Below are 26,583 nucleotides of genomic sequence, written 5' to 3'. Positions count from 1 at the left end.
AGTGCTAGGATGGCAGGCAAGCCCGACTACACCTCAAAACCAAAAAATGTTCTTCCTCTTGCTTCCCTAACTTGTCTCACTTGGCACTTGCCTTGGGGCAGCAGCCTGCTGGGGCTGTAGGGTAAGCAGCTCTGGACATGCACACAGCTAGCCAATGATGAGCAGAAGCCATGTTTGCCTCACAACTCCTCACTCAAGTCAACCAGGCACAGGGCAAGTACCTGTCAGATGTGACATAAAAGAAGAAAGCCTCCCAGCAGCATATAGTGAAGACCTATGATGGAATGAGCAGGGGTAATATTGCCAACACTACCTCCTTGCTTAATCTCCAGTTTGGCAAAATTGTTCCCTCGGATCTGCCTCTCCCCGACTTGGTCAAAGCACTGTGGCATTTTCCTAGTAGTTTCTAAATAAATACACACCTGCTGTGGTTGTGGCAATCCCTTCCTAGGTACCCAACCAAGTACAATAAAAGCATGTGTCCATCTAAAGTCTCTTATGTAGTTGTCTGTGCGCTGATGTCCACCCGGAGCCAATGGTTAAGCACTGTACATGAACTAAGTAATCCTATCAGTTAATTGATTGTACCTAGATATCTTCCATATAGAAGAAATGACTAGGATACACAAAGCACTTGGGACAATGTATTCCTGCATTCATGTGTCAAGGTGGATTGTGGGTAATCTCCCCAGCTCCTCATTAATGTGCCCTGAGTAAAAATAAAGAAGCCCAGCCCTCTGGGCCTGGTTGATGGATTCCCTCATGAGAGAATCACTGAAAGGAGACCACCACATGTTTCAGGCAGGAAGGATTTTATTTAATTTTATTTTCTTTATTTTGCCTTCCACAAGGAAACAGTCATTTAATTCTACAAGCGTACAAATCAAAATGTAGAGAAAGAAAACATGGAAAGACTCAGAGGAAGCATACTGAGTCAGGTGTGGTGGCTAAAGGCGGCTCTGGATGGAGGAGCCAAGTCTGCATGAGGCTGGGTGGCTGGAACTTCACAGCTGGAGGCTGAAGCCCCAGCCCCCAGCTAAGGCCCCCTAGTTTGTGGTGGTGAGGTGCAAGCCGGTCTCCTTCAGGTCTTGTCCCCCAGCTGGCTGTAACCTAGACGAGGGCTGGTGGTGCTTCAGCGTGTGCCACTCAGAATAGTCAGGCCCTGTGGGGGAAAAGGAAGGCTCTATGGCTGAGGTAGAGGGTGAGGAGTTGCAGGGGAGGGGGAGGTGTCTTATGGAAAAAGTCCTGCTTGAGGCCATCTTCCATGTTCATCAGACTCCCCAGGGAACAAGTCAGGAACTTTTCCATGAGATCCAAGTCCTGGTCTGAGAGCAGGGCCCAAGGGGTTCCGGAGCTGGTTGTAGAGCTGTTGGCTGAAGGTCATCTTCTTCAGGGCCAGGCACTCTCTCCTTGGAGCCTGGCCAGATTTTCTCACTTGGCATCACCAAGTGAGGGGTCCTTGCATACCTTGTGGATCAGATCAATCTCCAACTTCCCAGGGACACAGGGGCTTGTGAGTCAGCATCTCTTCCAAAAGACATTTACTGATTCATTCATTCATTTATTTACATAGATACTTATTTATTTGTGTGTGTGTTTTGAATCAACCATTTGAATACAAACAGTTGCCCACTCCAAAGTCCAAAAACACAGTAGGGGAAAGTTTCACTTGCTAGCACATTTTCACACTGAGAACATCCTCCTCATTGTGATTGGTGTTACTTCATTGATAAGCAGCCATTCTTATTCAAAAGATCACCCCTGTGACTACTAATGGCACACAAAAGGAAGTGGTTTTGACTGTGGGGTTGGGCAGGGAGAGGGATTGTATGTTCTCTAAGTGCCACATGGTGGCAGAAGCACTAACACAACACACTCTTGGAAAAAAGGCAGTCATTCAGAGCCATATTTTCAATCCTTCTATGTCTTATAATGAAAATTAACCCTGGGAGCTGGCACCCAGATATGATTTCATGCTGACCATTTACAGAGTGTACCCCCCTCACTTGCATCATTAGGATTCTGGACAAAGTGCACTGAGCGGGAAGAGAGGAGTATCTACTGCTAACTCCTCTTCTTGCCTTCATCATCATGTTCCTTGCTGCTGGAGGAGAAGGTGGTCCCCATGGAATTTTCTGCTTGATCTTCAACCTCAGAGGATCCATGGGAGCTTTGCCTTTTCTTTCTTTCTGTGTGTGTGTGTGTGTGTGTGTGTGTGTGTGTGTGTGTGTGTGTGTGTCAGTCATGGCACTTGATCTCTGGACCTGGCAACTGTCCCTGAGCTCTTCAGCTCAAGGCTAGCACTCTACCACTTAAGCCAAAGTGCCACTTCCAATTTCCTGGTGGTTGATTGGAGATAAGGCTCTCACGCACTTTCCTGCCCGGGCTGGCTTTGAACCTCGATCCTCAGATCTCAGTCTCCTGAATAGCTAGGATTCATTCTGCATGTCTACTGTCCAAAAAACCCTCCTTTTAGCTCCAGAACTAGATGCCAGCGTGTAAGGTGTACAGTGAACAGGAGCGAGTTTCTCAGCTGCTCAAATTGGCGGGGCTGCAGCAGCCTTATTCTAGAAGAGTTTCTTTCTCTTTTGGATTTTCTTTCCGTGGTGAAAATTCTTTCACTCACAACTCCCCACCCTTGACTAATCCAAAACGTCTCTGTGCAACCATTAACAAATATACCTGTCAAAGCTTTGAAAGCTTTCTAGTGAAAGATAGGAAAAGTTCCAGGGGTCAAGAGTCCCAAAGGAAGATTATAAACCACAAAACCAAAGAGAACCACAACGCCCAATCCTTTTTGCTCTGCAGGAATGTTGGTGCTGCACTCTCCTCCATGTCCTCATGAGCATCTTGCTCAGCAGCCTCCTTTCTCCTGTTGTTGTTTCTTCCAAAGTTTAGCCATGGCCAGGAGCTTGAGGTTAGCTAGGTTGGCGGCTGCATCTTCTGGGAAGATGTAGTCATAGCATTCTTCATAGGCTGCCTCAGACCCATCATCAGTCTGGACCTTTCTTCTCTTCTTGGCGTTCTCTGGCATGAGTTTGTTTACTCGATCCTTCTCTGATACTGTCCCAAATTCATCTTCGAAGCTCCTCCAAGATTCCAGCAGCAGCAGCCTGTCTTCCTTGTCTTCACAGTTCCTCATGGTTTGGTTAGCCTCCTCATAGATCTGTCTGCATCTAGCCACACTTCCTTCTTCTCCTGTAGACAACTCAAAGCGAGCCCAGCTGATCCATACTTTGACGTGTTGCGTGCGCTGGAGCAAGCGTCGGTAAAGGTTTCATGGTCTCTCCGTTTCTTCCTGCTCCATTTCAAAGTCAATGTACGATTTCCAAAGCACCTCTGGCATGTCTAAGCGTGGCTGGCTGATGGCTAACTCATAAATCGCCCGGGCTCTCTCCAGATCCCCAAGGAGTGTCTCTACTTCCGCAAACTGAATCCACGAGGCACAATTCTCAGGTGCAAATTCCGGCCACTTCTCGTAAAGCTTCCGGCATCTGTCGAATTCTCGCAGCTGCAGTTCCAGCTCTATATAGCCTTTGAACAACTTGTTCTTTGGACATTTGCCTAGGGAAGTTCCCAAAAGTCTCCTGGCAAATGGTACATTTTTCTGTCGTATTTCAAATTTTGCGTAATAGAGCCACATTTTGGCAAATGTGAACTTGCAGTGAGGAATTAATTGCATAGAGGCCTGATACACCTGTCTGGTCCTGTCGGGATCCTTTGCCTCTAGTTCTTCAGAGTACATAGTAGACCCAGAGGTAGATGTAGCGCTTCCAGTGCCTCTTCTCCTGATTGGGGGGGGGGGAGGGACATTGGCCACGGCTCTCTCATAAACCTCTCGCACTGTTTCCACTTCTGCGTGGCTTTCCAGCAGGCGCAAGTAATCAAACCAGGCATCGAAATTGAGCGGATTAGCCCTCACTTCCGCTTCATACCGGACCCTGCATTTGCTCTCGATGAGAGCTTCAATACCCGGCCTGTCACCAAACTTCCTCTCAAAGATGGTGTAGTTTTTCAAGAGCTCCTGGGCACGGTGTTTGGGAATTCTGTCCAAGGCATACTTGTACATGACTCAGGCCCTCTCCACTTCTTTCTGGTTTTCTTCAAACTTGGCAAAAGCAATGAAAAGGCGTTCATCCATGTATTCGTCTCCGAAGAACTCCACAGCTCTCTCATACACTTGGCGGGCATGGGCAAAGGCAGCCTGCTTCTCTTCGGAGCGGGCATATTTGATCCAGTTCTTCACGTGCGGGTGCACAAGAACAAATCGTTGATAAATGGTGCATGCCCGCTCCGCCTCTCTGTATCTCAGCTCCAAGTTAATGTAGGTGTGCCAGGCTTGCTCCTCGGGCTGCCATTCCACCCAGCGCTCAAACACCTGCCGGGCACCGGCAATGTTCCCCATCATCTCCTCCATGGCCGTGTACTTGTACCAGAACTGGCTGACTCGAGGCAGCGTGGTGACCGCCCACTCCCACACATTCCGGGCATGGTTGACCTGGCAATTCTTCATTTCCATTTCTGCATAGCTCAGCCAGAGGGGGATGTTGCCATAGTCCACATCTAAAGCACGCTCATAGATGGACTGAGCCCTTTGGATCTCCTTTGACTTTCTTCCCACCTGGCGTATTTGATCCAGTTCCTCAGCACAGTCCTGTTTTTCCTGAGGTTGTCTTCGAAAGTCTTCCTTCTCCTCAGCTTGTAGTCACTGAGTTCTTCCTGGTCCGCGATCCTCTGTGCAGGCGGAGGCGGCCGAAGTTCGAGCTCTCGTTCTTTGGCTTCTCGGAGCAGTTGCTCGGCAGTGATCTGAACGGGAGCTGCAGCTTTGTTTTTGACCTTGGCTGCTTGAGGAATCCTCTGTTTCCCTGCTGAGGCGGAGGAGGAGGCCGCCATGTCTGCAGGAGGAGAGCCCGGGAGACACCCGCGCAGCACGCACTGGAAGCCCAGTCAGCGGCCCGAGTTCAGGAGAGTTTGCCTACACTGCGAAGAGTCCCCAAGACAAAGCGAATCGCTGGGCAGAGCTGAGCCCTAGGAGAGACAAACAGCAGCCGACTCGCCTGCCTGCCCGCTGGCCCAGCTGCAAGAGATGGGGGCTGGCTGAGAGGCCTTTGCCTCCTGAGGTGGAGCAGAGGGATTATATAAGGGAGGGTGAGGAGGAGGCGTGGCCAGGGTGGATCCGGAATTGTCTTGGAACCCAGGGAACCTGTCACTGGGCACAGGAGGCGGGACCAGGGGGAAGGAGGGCGTGGGCCCAGAGCAGGAGGAAGTGACCTCCAAGCCTGGGGCACTTTGCTGACTCATGCTCAGGAGGTGGACCAGGTGATCACATGATTCCTTCAGGGGGGATTCTGGACAAAAGCCTATGGAGGAGAGCAGGGGAAGGGGAGGGGAGGGTGTCACGCTCCCCTCTAGACCGAACTTTCAAGAATCTTTATAGTTAGGGTGGGTCATTGATCCTGGCTTCTTACTTCCTCTGACACAGAGTTGTCATTTTTACAGGTAGCTCTTGGGACCTTATCTGGTGGAGGACAAGGTAGCAGTAACGTTTCCTAATGAAAGACCAAAGTGATTCCGTTTTGAAAAAGAAACAGCCATGCTAGAGTTAAAACTGACTCTGAGAAGATGAGAGTGCAGTTGCTGGAAAAAAGACCTCAAGGAGTAGCCCACTTAAAAGAACAGATAGGGAGCAAGCTGACCTAGCCAAGAATAAACCATTGCTGTTTTGAAATGTGCAGCTGTCCCCTATCAGGCATTGCTGAAGGTCGACCACTAGGATAGCTGCCAACATGGGAAGCCCCTGAAGTTTGTTCACTTGTATAAAAAGTATGCAACCCCCTTCCTCAGCACCCTAGTCTCTCAGCTGCATCTGGTGAGCACGTTGGCCCAAATGCACATTTGCTAATAAACAGCACCTTTGCTTTTGCATCAATCTCGGTCTCGGTGGTCTCTGGGATCTCAGAATTTGGGCATAACACTTGTTGGTGAATGTGCATGTGCATCTATTGAAATAAGTCTTACTGGCAGGATTGTATCTTACGAAAATAAAATGTTATTATAGTGCACACAATCAGCAGAAGGTAGAGTAGCCATTCACACAGGGGAAAATGTGTTGGAGAAGATTACTTATGAGCGCTGTCAGCTTGTCATTAGTCTCATCTTCATGATGGTTTCTCCCTCCCTTTCTTCCTTCTTTCCTTTCTTCCCTCCTCCCTCCCTTCCTTTCCTCCTTTTTTTCTACCCTTTCTTCCTTCCTTTCCTTCTTTCCTTCTTTCTTTCTAAATACACGAAACCTGAGCTACTACTACTTCGCTTAGCCTCCTTGAATGTTGGGAGTATAGACCTGTGCCGCCATGCCTGGTTCATCAGCTTTTCTTTTATTTGTTTCCTTTCCTTTTCTTCTTTTTTTCCTTTCCTTCCTCTCTTTTATTTTTTTATTTTGGTGGCACTGGAGTTTTTTGGTCAAAGCCCTGAGCACTTGTTTTAATTTCACAAGTAGGTTGCTTGAGTTTTTTTGTTTGTTTTTGTAATATGGCTTGAACTCAGGACTTGCCCTGAGCTTTTCAGCTCAAGGCTAGTGCCCTACCACTATGAGCCACAGTGCCACTTCTGGTTTTGTGGTGGTTAATCGACGTTAAGAATCTCATGGACTTTCTTGCCCAGGCTGGCTTCGAACTGTGATCCTCTGATCTCCGGCTCCTGAGTAGCTAGGATTTTGGGTGTGAGCCACTGACACCCAGATTCCTGTTTCTTTTCATTTTATTATTCTTTTGACACAAGGTCTTACAAAGTATCCATTCTACTGCCTCTGGAGGCTGGGGATATGGCCTAGTGGCAAGAGTGCTTGCCTCGTATACATGAGGCCCTGGGTTCAATTCCCCAGCACCACATATACAGAAAATGGCCAGAAGTGGCGCTGTGGCTCAAGTGGAAGAGTGCTAGCCTTGAGCAAAAAGAAGCCAGGGACAGTGCTCAGGCCCTGAGTCCAGGACTGGCCAAAAAAAAAAAAAAAAAAAAAAACCAAAAACATTCTACTGCCTCTGCCTCCTAAGGACTGGGATTACAGCAGTGTACAACCATACTTGGCAAGCACAATGCTTTTGAGATTCTCCCTTAGGTTGAAGGTGACTATGGCATGATCCTTTTTATTGGTGACCGTGGCATGATCCTTTTTATTGCTGAGTGACCTACCAGCCGATGAACATGCCAGCTTTTTCCCTGTTGAGGACACTTGTGTTGTTTCCAAGTGTAGTTGCATCAACACCAGCACATACGCTCGTGGTGGACACATATTCATTCCAATTGGAGTGAGGTTGCAGCTACATGAAGTAAGTGTGCATTTAGCACCACTTTGTTCAGACACTTTTCTGCTGTTTATTTCCTAAACACACAGCATAATCATAATTTGCATTATATTTGCCTTCTATCAGTTATTGTAAATAAGCTAGTGATGGTTTAAAGTATCTGGGAGAATGTGATAAGTTCTATGCAAAACTACATCATTTCCTACTATTTTCTAATTCCTTCTTGTGCTGGTACTGGGATTTGAACTCAAGGCACTTTTGCTCAGTTTGCTCACTCATGGATGATACTTTACCACTTGAGCTGTTCCTCTAGTCTAACATTTTGCTGATTATTTGGAGGGACAGTCCCTTGGTCTTTTCTGCCCAGGCTGGCCTTGAACCACAGTCTTCAAAGTCTCAGCCTCCTGAGTAGCTGGGATTACAGGTAAGAACCACTACCCTTTTGCCAGCACCATTTATAGAAGAGATTGAAGCATCCTAGGATTCTGGTAGCCACAGTAGTCCTGGAGCCAATCCCCACCAGGGGGCAGACATTGTTCTTGTTACTGTGTGAAGAACACTTTCTGGTTTTCCACCTTGTAGGTAGAACCAGGAACCTTGCTGGGAGGGTTGGGGGGTTGATTTTTGTTGATGTTGTTCTGGTCCTAGGACTTGAACCCAGAGCCTGGGTGCTGTCCCTGAGCTTCTTTTTGCTCAAAGCTAGTTCTCTACCACTGGGTCACAGCTCCATTTCCAGCTTTTTCTGAGTATATTAGAGATAAGAGTCTCACAAACTTCCCTGCCCAGATTGCTTTGAATCCCAATCCTCAAATCTCAGCCTCCTGAGTAGCGAGAATTACAGGCATGAATAATGAGTGCCCAGCTACCTAGCTGGTTTTAAATCTTCCTTTCTGCCCTCTCCTGACATCCATTCAGAAACTAACACACAAATCAACAGGAAATGGCTTGACAGCTTGTTCTTAGGGTCACATCCTAACTTCTGGTGACAACCTTTGTTCCTGCTGTCTATAAATACCCAGAATTTGGTGGTTTAAAACAATAACAAAAAATATATATTTAAAAACAAGGTCTAGCTATGTGGTCCAGGCTGGCCTCAAACTCTCACTCCTCTTGCTTCAGTCTCACAAGTACTAGGATTTCAAGCAAGCACCATCACAACTTACAACAAAATGTATTCTTCCTCATGACTGGTCTCGCTCTGCTCTTGCCTTGGGGCAGCAGTCAGGTGCTGCTGGGGCTGTAGTGTAAGCAGGTCTGAACATGCACACAGCTGGCCAATGATGAGCAGAAGCCATGTTTGGGTCACAGCTCCTTACTCAAGTCAACCAGGCACAGGGCAAGGACCTGTCAGGTGTGACATAAAAGAAGAAAGCCTCCCAGCTGCTTACAGTGAAGACCTATGATGGAATGAGCAGGGGTAATGTTGCCAACACTACTTCCTTGCTTAATCTCCAGTTGGGCAGAATTGTTCCCTCGGATCTGCCTCTCCATGACTTGGTCAAAGCACTGTGGCATTTTCCTAGTAGTTTCTAAATAAATACACACCTGCTGTAGTTTGTGGCAATCCCTTCCTAGGTACCCAACCAAGTACAATAAAAGCATGTGTGCATCCAAAGTCTGTTTTGTGGTTGTTCCTAACAGCTTCAGGTGTCTGAGCCCTAATGTCCTAGTAAATGGTTAAGCACTGTACATGATCTAAGTAATCCTATCAAATAACTGATTGTACCTCGATACCGTCCATTTAAAACAGGGACTATCATACATGCATCGTGGAGCCGAACCTCAGAATACTGCAGGTGAGTTTATACAGGCGTTTTCATCCACATAAGAGTCTAGGAAGTGGGCACTGCAGTGATGGGGGCCGGGGAAGGGGAGGAAGGGAAGGCTTCAGGGCTGTAGGGTATCCTCCTAATCATCCCCATCCTTAGTGCTGAGGGTTTCTCCGGAAACTGTGATCAACGGGTGTGCTTTCAACAGGTGCAATTAGTTGTGCCTCTGTTATAGCCGGTTAGGTGTAAAGAAAGGGTGGGGTGGCTTTGCATCCTGTGTCTAGTTGGCCAGTGACAAATGGGCTGGGGGTGCAGTGGCGCACCTCTGCTCTACTCGGCGCTAGTTGGACTGCGCAGCAGCAGCAAAGTGCCAAAAGGTTGTCTGTCTCTGTCCGCCCGCGGTTAATCATTACCGGGGCAGGCGGGCGGGGGGAGGGCGGCTCCGCCCCCGGGAGGTCGCCACTGCGCCCGGCCCTGCGCTCGCGGCCCTGCCGCCACCTGCTGCCTGCGCGCGGACATGGTGAGCGGCCGCCGGCGGGGCGCGAGCGGCCCGGGCCTGGGGAGCGCGGGGGGCGGTGGGTGGGTGGGTGGGTGGGTGGGTGGAGGGCAGGTGGGGATCCCTGCGAGCCCCCTGAGGAGCTGGTCGCGAGGGGAATGGGCTTGCAGTGTCGAAATCTCGGCCCCTGGCTCTGGAGGCTCCCGAGAAGCTGGGCCCCGGAAAGGGGCTGTGGCAGGCGGGCGGGCCCAGCGGGGTGGCCCGGCCTCCCAGGCCGGGACTGCCAGGCTCCCGAGGGCCGGGTGTAGGCAGATTGCCCGGCAGGCTGGATGTGTGGGTTCTCAACGTGCCCGCTGGCTGCCCCTACCGGTGGCACTTCGGGGTGAGGAGTTTGGAGAGACTCGGGGCTCCCTGCACACCTGGGACACGCCTTGCGCCCAGTCTGCACCCTCCTGAGAGGCCATGGTGGCTCGGGATCGCTGTCCCCAGATCGGAGGTGTTCAGGACCTTTGCACGGCGCGGGCAGGAGCCCCCAGACCCACACGGCTTTACCAAAACAGCCCCTTTCCGGCCTTTGAGCAGTGAGGACTTCAAGGGTAATGTGGATGGCTGTGGCTTGGGAAAGGGCGCCAAGGCCTCCATATAAGCCTGTATAATCAGTAACCCCTCTGCACACTTGGCTGGAAGCTGACCTGATTTACTGAGCAAACAGACACTTCCCCCCCACCCCTTAACCCTGGAGCTCAGAGGTTGTCAGTCAGCTGTGAGATTTGGAGACTCTAGGCGATACCATAGAGAAAAGCCTCCTCCCCTCCCCTCAGCTTCAAGCCAATCTGATGCCTTGGCTGAGGTCTGGTTGCCCTGGATACAAAGGTTTATCAACCCCAGGAAAGGGCCAGCTCTGGAAAGGAGACCTGCTATTGGGCAGTGGATGATGCCTATCTCGCTGTGTACTCTGCAGCCCTCCACAGCCAGGGCAGGAGAGGGAGAGAGCACAGGGAGGGAAGAGAGAAAGAAAGGTTTCCAAGGCATACCAACCTAGGCCTCCTTGCCCTAGGAAGTACTTTTTAAATGCAAGTGACATTTACTTGATACCCAGTGTCCCAGCAGCCCCTCTTGATCTGAAAGTATAAGTTCTTACCCTTCACTCATGAAAGCACAAGCTGTAGATGCCATTAGAATGGTAAATAGCAAAACTGGAGCCTAGGCCTATCCTGTAGTCCAGCTAGACTGTGGGCTGCTTACAAAAGCTCAGCTCTCCCTCCCCTACCCCTATTTGCAGTTTGGCATTCTGTCTGGGATAGGTGGATGGGGATGTGTGTCTGTTTTTAGAAGCCTGGGATCCTAGGGTCTCTTAAACTCCTAAGCTGGATACCCCGAGAGTATTGACGCTTGCTTCTACCTCTTCTTTGCTGGTCCACTTGGGGCTGCCTTGAGTACTTTCCACAGTAGGCAGATAGGATGGAGTCCTGTGGTCTCGCTTCCTGAGCTGTGGCTGGTGAGAGAAAACCTGAGCCTGGAAGCCAGGGAAGGAGAGGCTGCATGGGAATATGATCAGGTCCTGAGGAGGTATGCCTGTGGTGGTCAACTGCAGGGTGGGTAAGAATGTCTTGTAATCCTGCTGTGAATGCCCCCAGGCTGGGGATGCACAGATCAAACTCTGAGAAGCTGCCAGTGCTGTCACAGACGAGGGGCAGGGAGTGTGTTCCCCTGCAGGCCCATTTTCTCTCCAGTACACCTGAAAGCTCTGGTTCAGGGAATGGGAACGGACCGGACAAAGATGATCAGAAAAGGAAGGGCAATGTGTCTACCTGACGGGTCATCATAGCAAACTGGATCTGGGACAGATTGGTTTTAGGCCATCTTACCATAGCAGAGCTTCTTTGGGGAGTCAGGCTAGTGGCAGTGGGGGAGGCACTAATACTTCTCTATCCTGGTGATTGGCTGGGGAGGGGGTCTTACCCTGAGGGAAGTGTAAAACCCAAGATCTACAGTCTCACAGTCCACCACCACCTGGGCAGGTGAGTACCACCCTAAAGACCTCTCGCTTTGTCAAGGGTTCCTGTACTGCCTGAAGACCTGTTGATGGGTTACCATGGTCAAAGCAGCTGGAAGAGGCTGACAGAATTTCCACCAAAGGTCTGGAGTGATCTCCTTTGCTAGCTCAGACCTAATTTCCTATAAAAAGGAATGTTCTCAGGCCTCTGATTTGTCCTTAGGCTGGCAAAGCACACAGGCTAAGTGCTGAGGAGCGGGACCAGCTGCTGCCAAACCTGAGGGCTGTAGGGTGGAATGAGCTGGAAGGCCGAGATGCTATCTTCAAGCAGTTCCATTTCAAAGACTTCAACAGGGTATGTGAGCCAAGGTGGCAGCCTACAAAGCCTGGGGCTCCAGGCTTATTCCTCCCTTCCAGTTAGAAAAAAGTGGCTGAGCCATGGGGAAATGATTTCCCAAATCACCTAGTGATCATTTGGCCAGGGCCATTCTCTGTGCAGAGTAGGAAGATGGACCCTCTCCGTGGAACTTTTGGAAATAATCCTTAAAGGAAATAGTTCAGGCAGCAAATGAATATACCTCTGAAGGCATTTTAATAGCCAAATGACTGGCTAAGACTAACCCTCTTGTAATCTGCTGTTGGTAGTGATCCTAGTAAGAAGACCTTCTCTTCCTGCTTCAGAGACAGCCTCTAACTCATGCCTCAGGAACAGGTGACAACTCAGGATGTCACTCAGGAAGTGACTTGAGCTCAAGGGTCCCTTCTAGAAAGCTAGGCCTTAACTGGGCATAAAAAGGTGCCAGGAGTCCACTCAGAACACTTAAAGGTCTCTTTCCTAAGATAGGCTTTTGGCTTCATGACAAGAGTGGCCCTGCAGGCTGAGAAGTTGGACCACCATCCCGAATGGTTTAACGTGTACAACAAGGTAAGTGTCATGTGACTCTACTGAGTTCTGCTCTGTCCAATCCTGAAATTCCCAACGTATTGTGAAGGCTCTCACTTGGACTTGACTCCGGCCCTCTCCACCCACAGGCTGACTGTCCCCTCATTCTATTCATCTCCTCCCTAGAACCAACAGAAACATCTCAGAAGATGGTCAGTCTCTCTACAAATTAAGGAAATGCAAATTAAAACAGAGATACTTGTGTTTAGAGCAGTCCTTGGTTGGACAAAAGCCCAGAAAACAAAGGGCTATAGTATAGGGGCATCCTTGGTCATTGTAAATAGCTCTAAATAGTCTTTCTGGAATGAGCTTTTTGCCCACTAAATCTATGCATAGCCAACAGAACAGACTTGTCTACTTAGTGAATTGAAACCATCATGTGCACATGGCCACCATGTGCCAAGAGCTCTCTGCTGGACTCTGCTTATTAAAAAAAAAATTAAAAAGGGGTAGGCACAAGTGGTTCATACCTATAATCCTAGCAACTCAAGAAGCTGAGATCTAAAGATTGCAGTTCACAGCCAGCTTGGGCAGAAAAGTCTATGAGACTCAGTTCTAATTATAACCAGCAAAAAGCTGGAAGTAGAGTTGTGACTCAAGTGGGGAAAGTGAAAAAGCTAAGATACAGTGCCCAGGCCTTATCAGTACCTTTATGAACAATAACACCACCACAATGCATTAAGGGAGAAGATGCTATCTGTAAGTGGGCAATGTTTAGGAATCGCTGACAGATTTGGCCTTGCCTTTAGCATTGAGGTTGCCCTTGACACCTATGTGTAAAAGTTTTAATCTCAGTAGCTGACATCACCATTATTTTGGTAAACATCTAAAGGAGATGTAGAAGATACAGTATGCATCCTTGTTACAGGGAAGTAATCCCTTAAGGGACTGTACTAACTGGCTACCTCTCCCAAGACAGACCAGTGACCAGCTACTATCCCCCAAAGCATTTTTAGTGACTAGCTGCTATTGCCAGAGGAAATGGCAGTGACTAGCTGCTAGTCCGTGACTAGAGACTCTGCTGCTCTTCAGAGAACTCAGTGTGTCTCAGGTGCTTAACCATGCTTTTGTTGCAGGTCCACATCACCTTGAGCACCCATGAGTGTGCGGGCCTTTCAGAACGGGACATAAACCTGGCCAGCTTCATTGAGCAAGTAGCAGTATCCATGACATAGACGTGGCTCCACTCTGCAAGGCAGCTCACGTTCCCCAATGCTTGCTACAGTCAGAACGGCCATGTTGACTCTGCTGCTTCTGTTTAGGAGTATCTTTGCTGCCAGCATACTACCAGCCCCAGGAATCGAGACCTTTTCCCATCCTCGCCCCTCTCTCCATCCTTGGAGCTCCAGTATACTACACTAATTCAACAAGCTCTTTCTGCCCTTGCAACTTCCCAGCAACACTAATGTGTCCTTTCTAGGCCGTGTCCTATTGTCTGGCTAATTCATTTCCATGACAGAAGGTGAAATAAAGTCCCACTGCAGTCAGGAGCCTAACAAACCTCATCCTGTGTGACAGAGAAGCCAGTGCTTTCATGCTTCCAATAAAGCTACTGTATCACTTCATCTCTGGCTATAGAACCTTCTTTCCTTTCCACAACTTCACCCAAATTTGGTCAGTAGCCATTAGTTTGCTTTTCAGGTTGGCTTGTTCTTGAGTACTGAAGATGGGGCTTGCTAGATGAGTGCTGTTCCCTGAGTTACACCCTAAAACAAAACGCATTAAGTGGAAAGTACTTACTGTGCGTAAGCCATGTTCAGGGTACTGAAAGAGCAGGCAGAACACCTGCCTTCAGGATCATTAATCACGTAGGGCAATCAAACAGAAAAACCACTCACATGTTAGACAGGATTGACCAGGGCAATGACAGATGGCATGATAACAAATGAACCAAGAGCTGGGCACTAATGGCTCACACCTATAATCCTAGCTACTAAGGAGACTGAGATCTGAGGATCTCAGTTCAAAGCCACCCAGGGCAGGAAAGTCTATGAGGCTCTTGTCTCCAATTAACCATTAGAAAACCAGAGGTGGTACTGTGGCTCAAAATTCTAGAGTGCTAGCCTTGAGCCAAAGAGACCTCAGGGACAGAGCCCAGGCCCTAAGTTCAAGCCCCAGGACCAAGAGGAAAAAAAAAAAAAAACAATGAACCAAGGAGACACAATAAAGTAATGGTAACAAGGGTGCAGCTGACACCCAAGGGTTCCTAAGACACAGATAGCCAGGAAGCATGGGAACACAGGGAAAGATATGTAGGGCACTGGAACCTATGAGTAGAAAGAAAGGCAGTCAGGGTCATATTTTGTTCTTCCTACTCTGATGGCTAATTTTACCTGTCAGCATGGCTGGGCAACAGAAAGCCCAAACACCATTCTGGGTGCTGTCTTTAAGGGTATCTCTAGATGAGACCCACAACTGAATCCGTCCCTAGTAAGGCACACTGCACTCCCTCATATGGGTAGGCCTTTTTCAGTCAGTTGAAGCCCTTTATAGAGCAAAAGGACTACTCTTCCTTCAAATAGCAGAGAACTCCTGTCTACCCTGAGCTGGGTCATTGGTCTTTGCTTCTAGGCTCAAACAAGAACACCCAGACTGGCTGCAGGCCTCTGGACTGACAAGTCAGCTCTCCAGGGGCTCCAGCCTCTGCAGTCACTGGAGCTCGTTCCTTCAGAAGTCTCCTTCCTTCTGTGTAAAATGGTTGCTTCCCTGAAGAACCCTGGTGCACTGGCTCTGGTGTCGGGGGGGGGGGGGGGCAATTTCTACTCCACATGGCTTCCTGTTCTCAGATTCTCAGTGAAGCTCTCTACGGAGGATACTGCAGTCCTCGACACAGGCCATCTGCCATCCATGCAGCTCAGCACTGTTCTCGAGCGCAGGCCCCTAGCCAGGAACACAATATACCCTGGATGTACTGGGCGGGGGAAGTGTCCGGTGCAGTCTCTCACACAAGTGTGCAGCTTACACAAGCCCTGATTACTTGTGTCATGAGGCAGGCAGGCCTCTGGCAGCAGGCTTCACTGATGACCTTTGACCTGGACCACTGCCTGGGTAGCATGTGGCCTGGCAAATGCCAATGAATGTCACAATCAAGTTGGCCTGGGTCAAAAAAGAAGCAACATATTGTCAAGCAGGTTAGCTGGACCCCTCCTGGGTCATATGCTAGTGAAATCATCAACACATCACTAACAACAACTCATCTGCAAAGCTTACAGACACCAAACATAAACAGTGGCCTCTTCTGTGCCATTTCTGACAATGTTTCTAAATGTGTCCTGATGAGAGAACTGAGGGAGATAGCCACTATGGATGTATGGACTATGCTGTCACATAACCTGCTCACAAAATACAGGAAGCACTCTTTGGAAACAACTTTATTCTAAAGTTAATCCAAACAGTTGACATAAGGGATAAGTGAGGACTTATGACAAGGACAAACACACAAGTAAAAGGGCATTAAAATTCCAAGTCAAGAACAGGCTGTGAAAGCCTGACTGTGTGCTGCTGTGGCTGTCACACTAGGCCGTCGCTCCCAAATCCCAGAGGAAGCAAAGCAGTGTGCAGCCTCCAGGGAAGCCATGAGCATCCTTGTCACTGAGTGAGACAGGCCCCTCCTCAGGCAAGCACACCCCGGCCACTCAGGATGTACAGGCCACAGAAAATCAGGCCATTTGGTGGGAGTGTACAGTGATGACAGCATTCCTTGTCTTCATTCTGGAAGCTGGAATTCGCTGAAAGCCAGAACAAAACCTGTACTACCTACATGACAGCCTACTGATCTAGACTAACCATACTTCAGGAAGTCTTCTCCTATTCAGAATGGACCAAGATGCTTAGTGCCTATGTATGTGTAAAGATTGTCCATGGAGCTAAACCCTAAACCAAGTGTTAGGCTTGAAGTCAGTATCCTTTGGTCAGAAAGCCACACTGCCCAGTTGTTGAGAATCACCAAAAACAGCCTAAACTATCAGTAAAATGTAAGAATAAATTGATGATAAAGATGGCAGAAAGTGTAAGACATGGTCTTTGCCTTGAATTCCAGACCTCACAAATAGGTCCGCCATCACTCCTGGTATAGAGGGAGACTAATTAGCCACCTATTAAAGCATGGGTTACTGCTTTTAGTGGCAGTGTCACGGGAATGCACAATCTCACCACTAGGGGGAGATCTTGAGCCAGCAGTACATTCAAAGGCCACCACTAAATTTGTGATCTCATGTGTGCACCTAAGTGAACAACAAATAAGTGCAACATCCACAGTGGTTACAGTTTGGGACATTTAATTATTTAATTGCTTCTTAAGAAATTATTGCCATAATTAGAAAAGGGAATGGGGAAGAGAAGGTTAGAAATGCAAAAACAGATTTAAAAGAGGCAAGTACCATTTTCCAAGTATAAAACTGGTAATATTGTAAGTGACATGGTAGTACATTCACAGGACTACTACTTTGCTTTGCTTTTCTGTCTGGCGATGGTACCAGAGTCTGGCACATGCCAGGCAAGCACTCTACCACTGAGTCACATCCCGCAGGAACTACTTCTTTCTAAGACAGTACAGACTTTGCAGAAGCCAATGTGACTCCTGTTAACAACATGATATCATAGTCACTCTACCCACTTCGGCCACAGACTAGGTTTATGTGCACACATAAAATTACATACACAAAATGAAGAGCCCACAAAAGCGTTAAGTCAAACTAAGGCTCAGAATCACAATTAAAAGTGGCTATGGTAGGTCCCTTTGAAAAACACATATCTCCCACCCACCCCCCACGTGCCCCTCCTCCCCTCCTGCACCAATGCTGTCACAGCCACAGCACAGAGGAGTGAGTGGCTCAGGTCTGGTCCCAGGGAAACTGAAAGTCACATGATTCTCTGTGTTAGCTGCTGGCAAGCCACAGCAGTGCCTTCGAGGTGCTCTGGGTCCCTGGGGCCTCCTCCAACATGATGCACTGGAGTCCTGAGATAACCACCACACAGCTTTGATCACAGCTGCCCTCACAGGCTCTGTCCTTGAAGGAAGGAGGTAAGCTACAGATTTCAGTTGCTCCCTGACACCTGTACACAAGAATAGCCACCACTCCTGAACCCCACGGTGTACTGTGAAAGGGAAACAGGAGGCAAAGAGACAAAGAGACACACAGACACACACACACCACACAAAGCCATGGTCAGCTACTCGCAGTTCCTCAGGAGAAATACAATGTTCAAGAAAGACTGCTTGCAACAAACATGCCAGAAGGAAAGCCCGGTATGGGGCTCCTCTTGCCCATATTCCCAGTGAGCACAGCTAGAGAACAGAAGCCAGGAAAGGATGAGCATTCAGGAGCCCTGAGCAGGGGAATGGAACGCAGCAAAGTTCCTCCTGACTAGTCCTAAGTTCTCTCCTACCCAAACAGAAACCTCAAGCCTGGCCCATCCTCTAGGGCCTGGGTCAGAAACAGCTCCCTGCTGAAGAGAAAGGCACATGGTATGATGTCATGAGATCAGGACAGTGGCTCCCCAAAACAGAGAAAGTCGGAAGTAGACCCAGGGTTTAGGCTTAGTCCTGCACCACCCTGAGCAAACTGGTTTTACAAACCAATTCCAGGTAATAGGATAGCCTGGCCCTCGTATGACTGCCTGCCCCCAAAAAGATGACCCCATCCCACACTGCTCATCAGCCAGGGCAGAAGAAGGAACCGTACCTGAGGTAACTTGTCATAGTACCTCTGGAAGCTGATAAAGGGTAAAGGCAGGAAAAGTGCACTCTTGGGGAGAAAACAATGTCTCCTGCACCATCCTCACTTTCACCTCAGGTAAGTCAAGGCAGCTTATGGAGGTGTCAAGCCTTTCCTTCAAGAAAACATACTCTCATTACATGATGGCTTAAGGCAATGGGAGAGGGAGGCCCACCACCAACACAGACATGAGCCTGGGTGCTCAGCTATGCTGCTGTTCAGGAGAGCACAGCAAGGGGTCTGACTTCTCCCACCACCATCCAGTGGAAGATCCAGTTGTGCACTGACCGCTGCCAATGCTCAGCCAATAAATCCGTAATTCTCTGGAAACCACGTTCCTTTCCTGTTCTGCAACAGGAAGAACAAAGCAATGGGCATATATGCCAGCAAGCACTTCCAAAGATGGTGGCAACCAAGGTGAAGCAGGGCCCGAAGCTCTCCCAGCCTGCCCTAGGAGACTGAGCTGTGTGCTCAGTTGCTCACCCTGCACCACAGGGAACAACCACTTGGCCAACCTGGGCCCTGGAAAAATAAAACGAGTGGCAATGAAAGAGATACTAAGAGACAACTGACCTACTCGCAAACAGAGGGCTAAAATGGCCTCCTTCTCAGGACACACCTAACACCCACCTGGGGAAACATCAGTTACAAAAATGCCTCCTATCTGGCCATCAAAACATCTGCCTGAGGTTTCCCTAAGGAATCAGGACAGGTAAGAATGGCCATGTAGACATTAAGTAGAGATGAAAGCTAGAGAAGTTAGACAAGAAAATGGCCCAAACAATCCCTAGGGCAACATTTACATTACAAGGGCAAATTCATTATACCACAAAGAATCCTTTTGGGTCTTCAAATTGAAAACCCACAAAGGTAACAAAAGAAGAACCCACATTCTGAGGCCAACACTGCTATATGATCTATCCCGTGCCCTAAGGAGCAGGACCAGAGGTCAAAGTTGTGTGTGGCCTGTTGCATATCCCGAGAACCTTCTGAAGGCCAGAAGCCCCTTGGGACCAGAAAGGGCCCAAGCTCAGCGGGGTTTTGGAGAGCCATTCATCTGGTTGCCCTGGGTTACAGTGTCAGTACTGTACAGGCTGTCCAAGTAGACTGAGGAAAGTTCTGCAACCAACTTCCTGTCAACAGTTGCCTGGGCCATGCCATAGATGGCACCCTGTGAATCCAAACAAAGACGGGCCATTAGTGAGGATGAACACAGTCTCAGCTTCACACCTGGAAACCACAACCCACAACCCTTGCCCTGCCCATTTCCTGCTCAGACGTCATTTAATCAGAAAAACAGCTGGCAGGATTTATTTTTACAGGTACTTTCCAGCTCACCTTCCTGAATAAAGGCACTATTCTATGGGATTTACTCTGAGTGTGTACGTGTCTGTGTGTGTGTAAATCTGAGAAAAGCTCCTTACTGCCTTTCCTGTGTCAAAATGTTCTTTACAAATGGACAAAACCACCTTCTGTTACGTGTATACATGCGTGTGTGTTTGTGTGTGTGTGTGAGTGTGTGTGTATACATAAATACAGAGGAAAAAATGCTTATTGACTTTCCTGTGTCAAAATTCTTTGCAAATAAAACCAGCTTCTGCGTTTGTGGAGCAGCTTCTAATTCACCAGGTACATCTCATTTGAGATGCCAGAGAAACCGGGGAGAGCCAACATTAGCAGCTACAACTAACCCGTACACCAGCCCCTAATTTGTATGGGAAATTTCTCCAGGTGTTCTTACCATTCCTGTGGCCTTGCCTTTAGGATTCTTCATGATTTGAGTGACAGATTCCCGGACATCTTTTAGGAACTGGATTGCCACTCGTTTCTGGGTATGAACTAATGTGATGCAGAAATGAATGCTGCAGGAGAAGAAACAGAGACACATTCTAAAATAAAGCAGACCTGGATACAGGAGTTTGCTGACTCTCCCTTCATATTATTTCTTTTTTTTTTTTTTTTTGCCAGTCCTGGGGCTTGAACTCAGGGCCTGAGCACTGTCCCTGGCTTCTTTTTCCTTAAGGCTAGCACTCTACCAACTTGAGATACAGTGCCGCTTCTGGCCTTTTCTATATATATGTGGTGCTGAGGAATCGAACCTAGGGCCTCATGTATACAAGGTAAGCACTCTTGCCAGTAGGCCATATTCCCAGGCCCCCTTCACATTATTTCTGTTGTTCTGTCCTGGGCATCAGTGTTCTCAAGTACCTGCCTGGGTCTGAGGGCTTCTCAGCATGATCAGAAAAGATCCTCTGTTCTACCTGCCCTGTCAACCATGATTCCTCGAACCATGATTCCTTCAGCCATGACCTTTGAGACTTTTGTCTTATGCAAGTACTGGGGTTTGAACTCGGCCTCATGCTGTCCTTGAGCTTTTTTGCTCAAGGCTAGCATTCTACTGCCCTAACTACAGCTCTACTTCTGGCTCTTTTGGTGATTAACTGAAAGTAAAACTCTCATGGATTTATCTGCCTGGGCTGGCTTCAAAGCATGATCCTCTGATCTCAGCCTTCGGAGTAGCTAGAATTACAGGTGTAGGCCACCAGCACCCAGCTTTATGAGACACTTTTACTTTGGAGGACATCCTTTCATGGGAAAATAACCATATGGCTGGGTCTCAAAGAACCGAGGGTATGAAGACACTGTAAATGTCCTGGAGGGAGGACAAGTCTACAGAAAATTGTGAAGAGGAAAAGACAGTCCAAATGGAGCTGGCAATGGCAGCAACCTTGGAAGATTAAGCTGTACCTTAAGGACACGAGACAGACCTGTTTAGCCTGAGAGGAGGATTTCATGGCATCATGGAAAATTACGTTAAAAAAGCATACTGAGAACATAGAAGCATGTCTGAATAGTCATACATCTCCAAGGGGGTTTGAGATAAAAATTGCTCATGAACAATTTCATGACTGTGTACAAGAAGGATCAGAGAGTGAGGCTGAGTGGAAGGCCCACATGACAAACTACTTGTCTTAATATGTCAGCACCCAATTCTACCAGTCTATGGCTAGGGTCTTGTTCCTTATGTCTAATAATGCCAGGTGTCAAGAAGGCAATCCTAGGGCTGGGGATATAGCCTAGTGGCAAGAGTGCCTGCCTCGGATACACGAGGCCCTAGGTTCGATTCCCCAGCACCACATATACAGAAAACGGCCAGAAGCGGCACTGTGGCTCAAGTGGCAGAGTGCTTGAGCGGGAAGAAGCCAGGGACAGTGCTCAGGCCCTGAGTCCAAGGCCCAGGACTGGCCAAAAAAAAAAAAAAGAAGGCAATCCTACACATCACACAGCTGTTCAGACTGCTGCTAGTGAAGTGCTGGAGCCAAGCAGCTGAACTCTGTCATGTCAGCTCTCCTCACTCCTCAAACCCCCAAATGTTGGAGAGCAAAGGGACAGGAAAAGAAGCTGTCTCACACATACCTGGGGGGGAACTGCAACTGGTTCAGGTTCCACCCCTTAGCAGTCATCAAGTTAGATAGTCGGTAGATATCAAAGTCCCGGGAGCCCAGTGCAATGACTGACAGTTGGGGATTCCCAAAAACAAAGATGCCTTTGATATTTTCCAGCCTGAAAACAAACAGAAAATTCAGCCACACAGATTCCTCTGACCATATATTTTATTAAGTCTAACCTTCTGGGGCTCAACCTTCTCATCTTCTAACTAAAGAGAGACACACTGAGATCAGTGGAACTTATAGAGATCAGAGTTGCAGACAGATCCTTAGAAATATGCCATGGCACAAACTCATCAAGACCTAATGAATCAGAACCACTGGCTCCCACCGCTCTACCTTCCTCCCAAGCAACAGCAGAGAAATAAAGCCCCTCTCCTCCCCCCAGCACCAACTCCTGCACTGCTACCCTCAGCCCTGGTCCCTCAGAAGGTGGCAAATAGGCTAAGGCTCTTGCACAGTCAAGATGACGCCTGGAACTGACTAGCAGAAAAAGCAAGAGACAAGACAGCATTCCCCATCTTCCACACATACTCTGACTTGAGGAAGCGAGTGGTTTTGATGATCTGTTTGGTAGCTTCAACATAGCCGTTCTCACCGAAGTACATCAAGGAAGCCCAACAGGCTGCAACAATACCACCAGGTCGTGAGCCTGCAATGGTTGGGGAAGCATAGATGCCACCCTGCCAATCAGTGCCGACAAAGAACTGGTAGCTCCTATACTTCTTGTCACTGTACAGCAGCACTGATGAGCCTTTAGGGGCGTAGCCATACTGAGGGGAGAAGCAGATGGGTGAGAGTGAGTGTGACAGTGCTTGGAAGGCCCACTCAACACACACACACACACACACACACACACACACACACACACACACACACACACACAATCAGAGTCTCTGAGATGCTTCCCCTCAGTGAAGACTTCAAAGTAGAGTGTTGATGGGGAGAAGGGACTGGGAAAGAGACTGTAGAACCTCTGTGTCAGGAGCTGGGAATCTGATGTCAGGCAAGAGCAGTCTGTTCAGTGAATGGGATTCCTCCTACTCTTGCCCAGCCTGTGGCTCTCCTTATTGAACATCTTTCTTTGGGGTGATGGGTTAGGGTAGAAATAAGGACAGATTTCTACTGGAAGCCAAGAAGAGAAGGAACCCAGTCACTTGGAGGAACTAAAATCATATATGGCACACACACCATGTTTTTTTGATTAAAATTATACTTCCTTTTAAGAACTTAATGGCGCAGGAATCTAGAGTCTACCTAGAAGTCACACTGTGTAGTTGGTTTCCTCATAGCAAATGTGGTCTCCCAGGTAACTGATGCTGAGCTAACAATATGGAGCTCACTTGCTCCCAGAGCCATGCAGAACTAGATGGTTGAGCAAAGGGCCATGAGAGGTGATAGGCAGGAAAGATTCTGATTACAAGTTTACTGTAGAGAACTGGGGAGTTTGAAGAACAATCTTTACTATGTTCTAGTTTAGAACAGTTCTGAAAATGTAAGCAGAACCAGATACATAGTCTAAACCTGCTGACACTTTTTCTGTATCTGAATGTTTGCAAGAGTTGCCAAATGATCCAGGCCTTACCTCACAACACCATGGGTGGTGAACACAGGCATTTCAGACTTTGTAAGCTAACCATTCTAAGTGCATGGGGGTCCTTTTCCCAAAGAACTCTTCCCTTATTGCAGTCACTCAGGTTTAGGGCTCCAGCAGCACAGGAGTTGCAGAACCAACAGCCACCCTCTTTCTCACAGACTCCAGCATGATTGCAGGGACCTTTGTGAAAAAGGCCCTCCTTTACATAGTCAGGCTGACTTTCAGTCAATATGAGGCAAAGGTAAGAGGCTTTTTCCACTACTGTTTATCACCTGTCACCTATATCCTGTCATCTGAATGCCTGGCCTACTAAGAATAAAGATCCTATTTTAATTTTATACTTCAATTTATTTTATGGCTAACAATCAAAATAAACACCCACAAGCATTTAATTTCATCTCCTCCTTAGCTCACCTTATGGGTATCAGCAGAAATGCTGGTCACACCTTTCACCCGGAAGTCAAATGGCTTCTCCAGTGGGTATCCAGCTTTCTCCATAAACACAATAAGGAAGCCCCCAAGGCAAGCATCCACGTGAAGAGGTATTTTATATTTGACAGCCAGCTAGTTCCACAGAACAAAGAATTTAAGTGAATATAGAATAATACTTAAACTTTCGCTATGCTATAAACACAGGGCTATTGTGAATCATGTCCCCATGTGTTAAAACATTTCTGACATTGCTAACCAAGTTTATCCTTGAGTAGTATGTAGCCTTCAAAACAACCAAACTGAAATGTGACATCTACTTTACAGTGAAATATATGCCATCTCAAGCTGCCAGCACCACCAAGCAGGAAAGAGGCAGGGCCAGGAGAAAGACTCCTGCTTTGCTACCCAAGATGAGAAGCCTGGGAATGCCACCTGCTGGTGGGAATAATGCTAAATGCCAATTCTTCCTGATCAAAATATATAAGTCAACACTATTTCAGAAAAGCATTTCACAGGCAGGCCTGCCACAAGCAGATGCCAGTGACTTCAGAAGCTCCAGGAAGAGCTGCAGGGCCTACTCTAACTATTCACTAGTGTTGTGGTCAAGTCTAAAATCAAAACTGCCTCTAAGGGCTGCATCAAGTTGGTAAAGTATAGGAAGTGTGAAGCCTTGGGGAGTTCAAACTGCCAAAAACAAACAAACAAAAAAAAAAAACCACACACCCCCAAAAACCTCCAAACAAAACAACTTCTATGTGCCAACTACTGTGCCATTAGATCTTAAAATTTCAATCTGAATACAGATGTAGCCTAGTTCTCTCATCACCTTGGCCACTTCGCAGACAGGATCTATCACACCATGAGGAAACTGTGGGGTGGAGCAGACGAGCATAGCAGTGTTCTTGGAGATGGCTCTTCTCATGGCCTAGGGATTGAAAATTCAAGGGAAAATGAGAGTCCATGTCACAGCTCTTCTTCTCTTTTCTGCCACGAGAGGAAATGTGGGTCACTGACACAGAGTCTGGTCCACTAGTGGCCACTAGTAGCCTGTCCATTACTGACACATAGGAGAAGACACCTCCTACTCTAAGGCAGGAGGTCGACACAGACATTGCACATAGGTGCATGAAGGAAAATTGACTGGGAGAACAATGCAACCACTGTGGAGATGAACACTACACTGAGCTGAAGTCCATACATCCAAATGTGAGTCCCTGCCCCACAAACTACTAACAACCAAATTCTGACACAGTAAGGACTCACACTCACCTGTGTACTGCACTAACAAAGCCTAAGCAGATGTGGTTCTGACAGTATTTTAAAAAGTGTTTTTACAACAGTGTTCATCACAGCGCAATTTGTCATAGCTAGAATCTGGAACCAACCCAGATGCCCCTCAGTAGACAATGGATCAGGAAAATGTGGTACATATACACAATGCCTCTATCAGAAAGAATGACATTGCCCCATTTGTAAGGAAATGGAAGGACTTGGAAAAACTTATAGTAAGTGAAGTGAGCCAGACCCAAAGAAACATGGACTCTATGGTATCCCTTATTGGGAATAATTAGTACAGGTTTAGGCAAGTCACAGCAGAGGATCACAAGAGCCCAATAGCTATACCCTTATGATCACATAAGATGATGCTAAGTGAAATGAACTCCATGTTATGCAAACGATTGTTATATCACAGTTGTAACTACTTTCAACGTCCCATGTGTATCTGTAGCTTCTACTATTGATGATGTTCTTGTATCACCTTCCTGTGGTTATATCTACACTATTTCTGTAATCTTATCTGAGTATATTGGAAACCGTCAATACTGGTATTAGAACTAGGAAATTGAAAGGGAATATCAAAATCGAGAGACAAAGGGTAAAAAAAGACAAACAACTACAAAAGCAATACTAGCAAAACTGTTTGGTGTAAGTGAACTGAACACCTCATGGGAGGAAAGGGAAAGGGGGAGGAGGGTGGGGGGGAATAAGGAACGAGGTAACAAACAGTACAAGAAATGTATCCAATGCCTAACGTATGAAACTGTAACCTCTCTGTACATCAGTTTGATAATAAAAATTTGGGAAAAAAGTGTTTTTAAAACAAAATATGAGGCATAAAAACAATTACTATTGAGATGACAATGAGTCTTGGAGCAAGTTCATCCACGTGCATTTTACAAAATCTAAAGAAATGCACTCCATCAGCACAGAAGTGGCAGCTTTTACTGCTCCAGGTGCTATACTTCGGGGGGGGGGGGGGAGCACTGTGTAACCAGAGAGGCAGTCAATGTGGCTGAAAACTCACCCGCACATCCACCTCCATCATCTTGTTCAGTGGAACCCGCACAATCTTCATCCCAAAGTAATTGGCTGCTTTGTCAAATGCAGCATGGGCACTTTGGGGAGCCACACTAGATGATGAGAGGACAATAATGAAACACAGACAGAAACAGGATTCAAGTGAGGACACATCAGCTATTCTAAATCACTAGGAGAAAAGTTCTGATTATTTTCCCTCAAATATATATTGTTTATATATTTTGCATATTATGTTTGTTTCTATATTGTTTTCTAACTGTAAGCAAAAGAGGTTAACTAAGTTTCCATAGAAACTTTCTCTTGATGTTTAGAAAGAGAGAGAACTTAAAAAGTAATTCTAGGGGCTGGGAATATGGCCTAATGGTAGAGTGCTTGCCTCACATACATGAAGCCCTGGGTTTGATTCCTCAGCACCACATATATAGAAAAGGCCAGAAGCGGCGCTGTGGTTCAAGTGATAGAGTGCTGGCCTTGAGCAAAAAGAAGCTAGGGACAGTGCTCAGGCCCTGAATTCAAGCCCCAGGACTAGCCAAAAAAAATGTAATTCTAGATGAGGGGATCCAA

At 47.6% G+C, this 26,583-nt stretch overlaps 2 protein-coding genes and 1 pseudogene across 7 annotated transcripts in view; 1 reads left to right on the top strand and 2 right to left on the bottom strand.

The window, feature by feature from the left end:
• Nucleotides 1-2,733: 2,733 nt before the first annotated feature.
• LOC125343987 lies at nt 2,734-4,893 on the bottom strand (annotated as a pseudogene).
• A 4,642-nt stretch (nt 4,894-9,535) lies between these two features.
• On the top strand, nt 9,536-14,070 carry Pcbd1 (pterin-4 alpha-carbinolamine dehydratase 1). 2 transcript variants are annotated; one of them, XM_048338958.1, is made up of 5 exons: nt 9,540-9,590; nt 11,624-11,705; nt 11,786-11,917; nt 12,407-12,487; nt 13,582-14,070. In XM_048338958.1, the coding sequence occupies exons 2-5, from the start codon at nt 11,652-11,654 to the stop codon at nt 13,678-13,680; spliced, it is 366 nt and encodes a 121-aa protein (XP_048194915.1). In that variant the 5' UTR covers nt 9,540-9,590; nt 11,624-11,651; the 3' UTR covers nt 13,681-14,070. The 2 variants fall into 2 exon arrangements, with proteins under 2 accessions (XP_048194916.1, XP_048194915.1); XM_048338959.1 differs by lacking the exon at nt 11,624-11,705 and having other exon boundaries at nt 9,536-9,590.
• A 2,695-nt stretch (nt 14,071-16,765) lies between these two features.
• The window catches only part of Sgpl1 (sphingosine-1-phosphate lyase 1), a 66,521-nt gene continuing 56,703 nt past the window's right edge, over nt 16,766-26,583 (bottom strand). For all 5 annotated transcript variants that reach the window (XM_048338955.1, XM_048338953.1, XM_048338954.1 and 2 more), the window contains 7 exons: nt 26,006-26,111; nt 24,527-24,625; nt 23,683-23,832; nt 22,206-22,444; nt 21,640-21,786; nt 19,964-20,084; nt 16,766-19,393 (listed from right to left, as the gene is read on the bottom strand). In XM_048338955.1, coding sequence (XP_048194912.1) covers nt 19,253-19,393; nt 19,964-20,084; nt 21,640-21,786; nt 22,206-22,444; nt 23,683-23,832; nt 24,527-24,625; nt 26,006-26,111 — 1,003 coding nt within the window. In that variant the 3' untranslated portion in view covers nt 16,766-19,252. The remainder of the gene's footprint in view (nt 19,394-19,963; nt 20,085-21,639; nt 21,787-22,205; nt 22,445-23,682; nt 23,833-24,526; nt 24,626-26,005; nt 26,112-26,583) is intronic.

The sequence above is a fragment of the Perognathus longimembris genome, chromosome 2 (genome assembly GCF_023159225.1).
Source record: "Perognathus longimembris pacificus isolate PPM17 chromosome 2, ASM2315922v1, whole genome shotgun sequence".
In the NCBI taxonomy this organism is placed as follows: Eukaryota; Metazoa; Chordata; class Mammalia; order Rodentia; family Heteromyidae; genus Perognathus; species Perognathus longimembris.
The sequence above is the reverse complement of the archived record's forward strand: the minus strand, read 5'-3'. Positions and strand labels throughout refer to the sequence as shown.

What these genes read in the sequence shown, in the direction of transcription:
- Pcbd1 (XM_048338958.1), top strand. Translation starts at nt 11,652, where the DNA reads ATGGGTTACCATGGTCAAAGCAGCTGGAAGAGGCTGACAGAATTTCCA. An exon ending in TGACAGAATTTCCACCAAAG is followed by an intron (nt 11,706 to 11,785) that starts GTCTGGAGTGAT and finishes ATTTGTCCTTAG; the next exon opens with GCTGGCAAAGCACACAGGCT. An exon ending in GGTTTAACGTGTACAACAAG is followed by an intron (nt 12,488 to 13,581) that starts GTAAGTGTCATG and finishes CTTTTGTTGCAG; the next exon opens with GTCCACATCACCTTGAGCAC.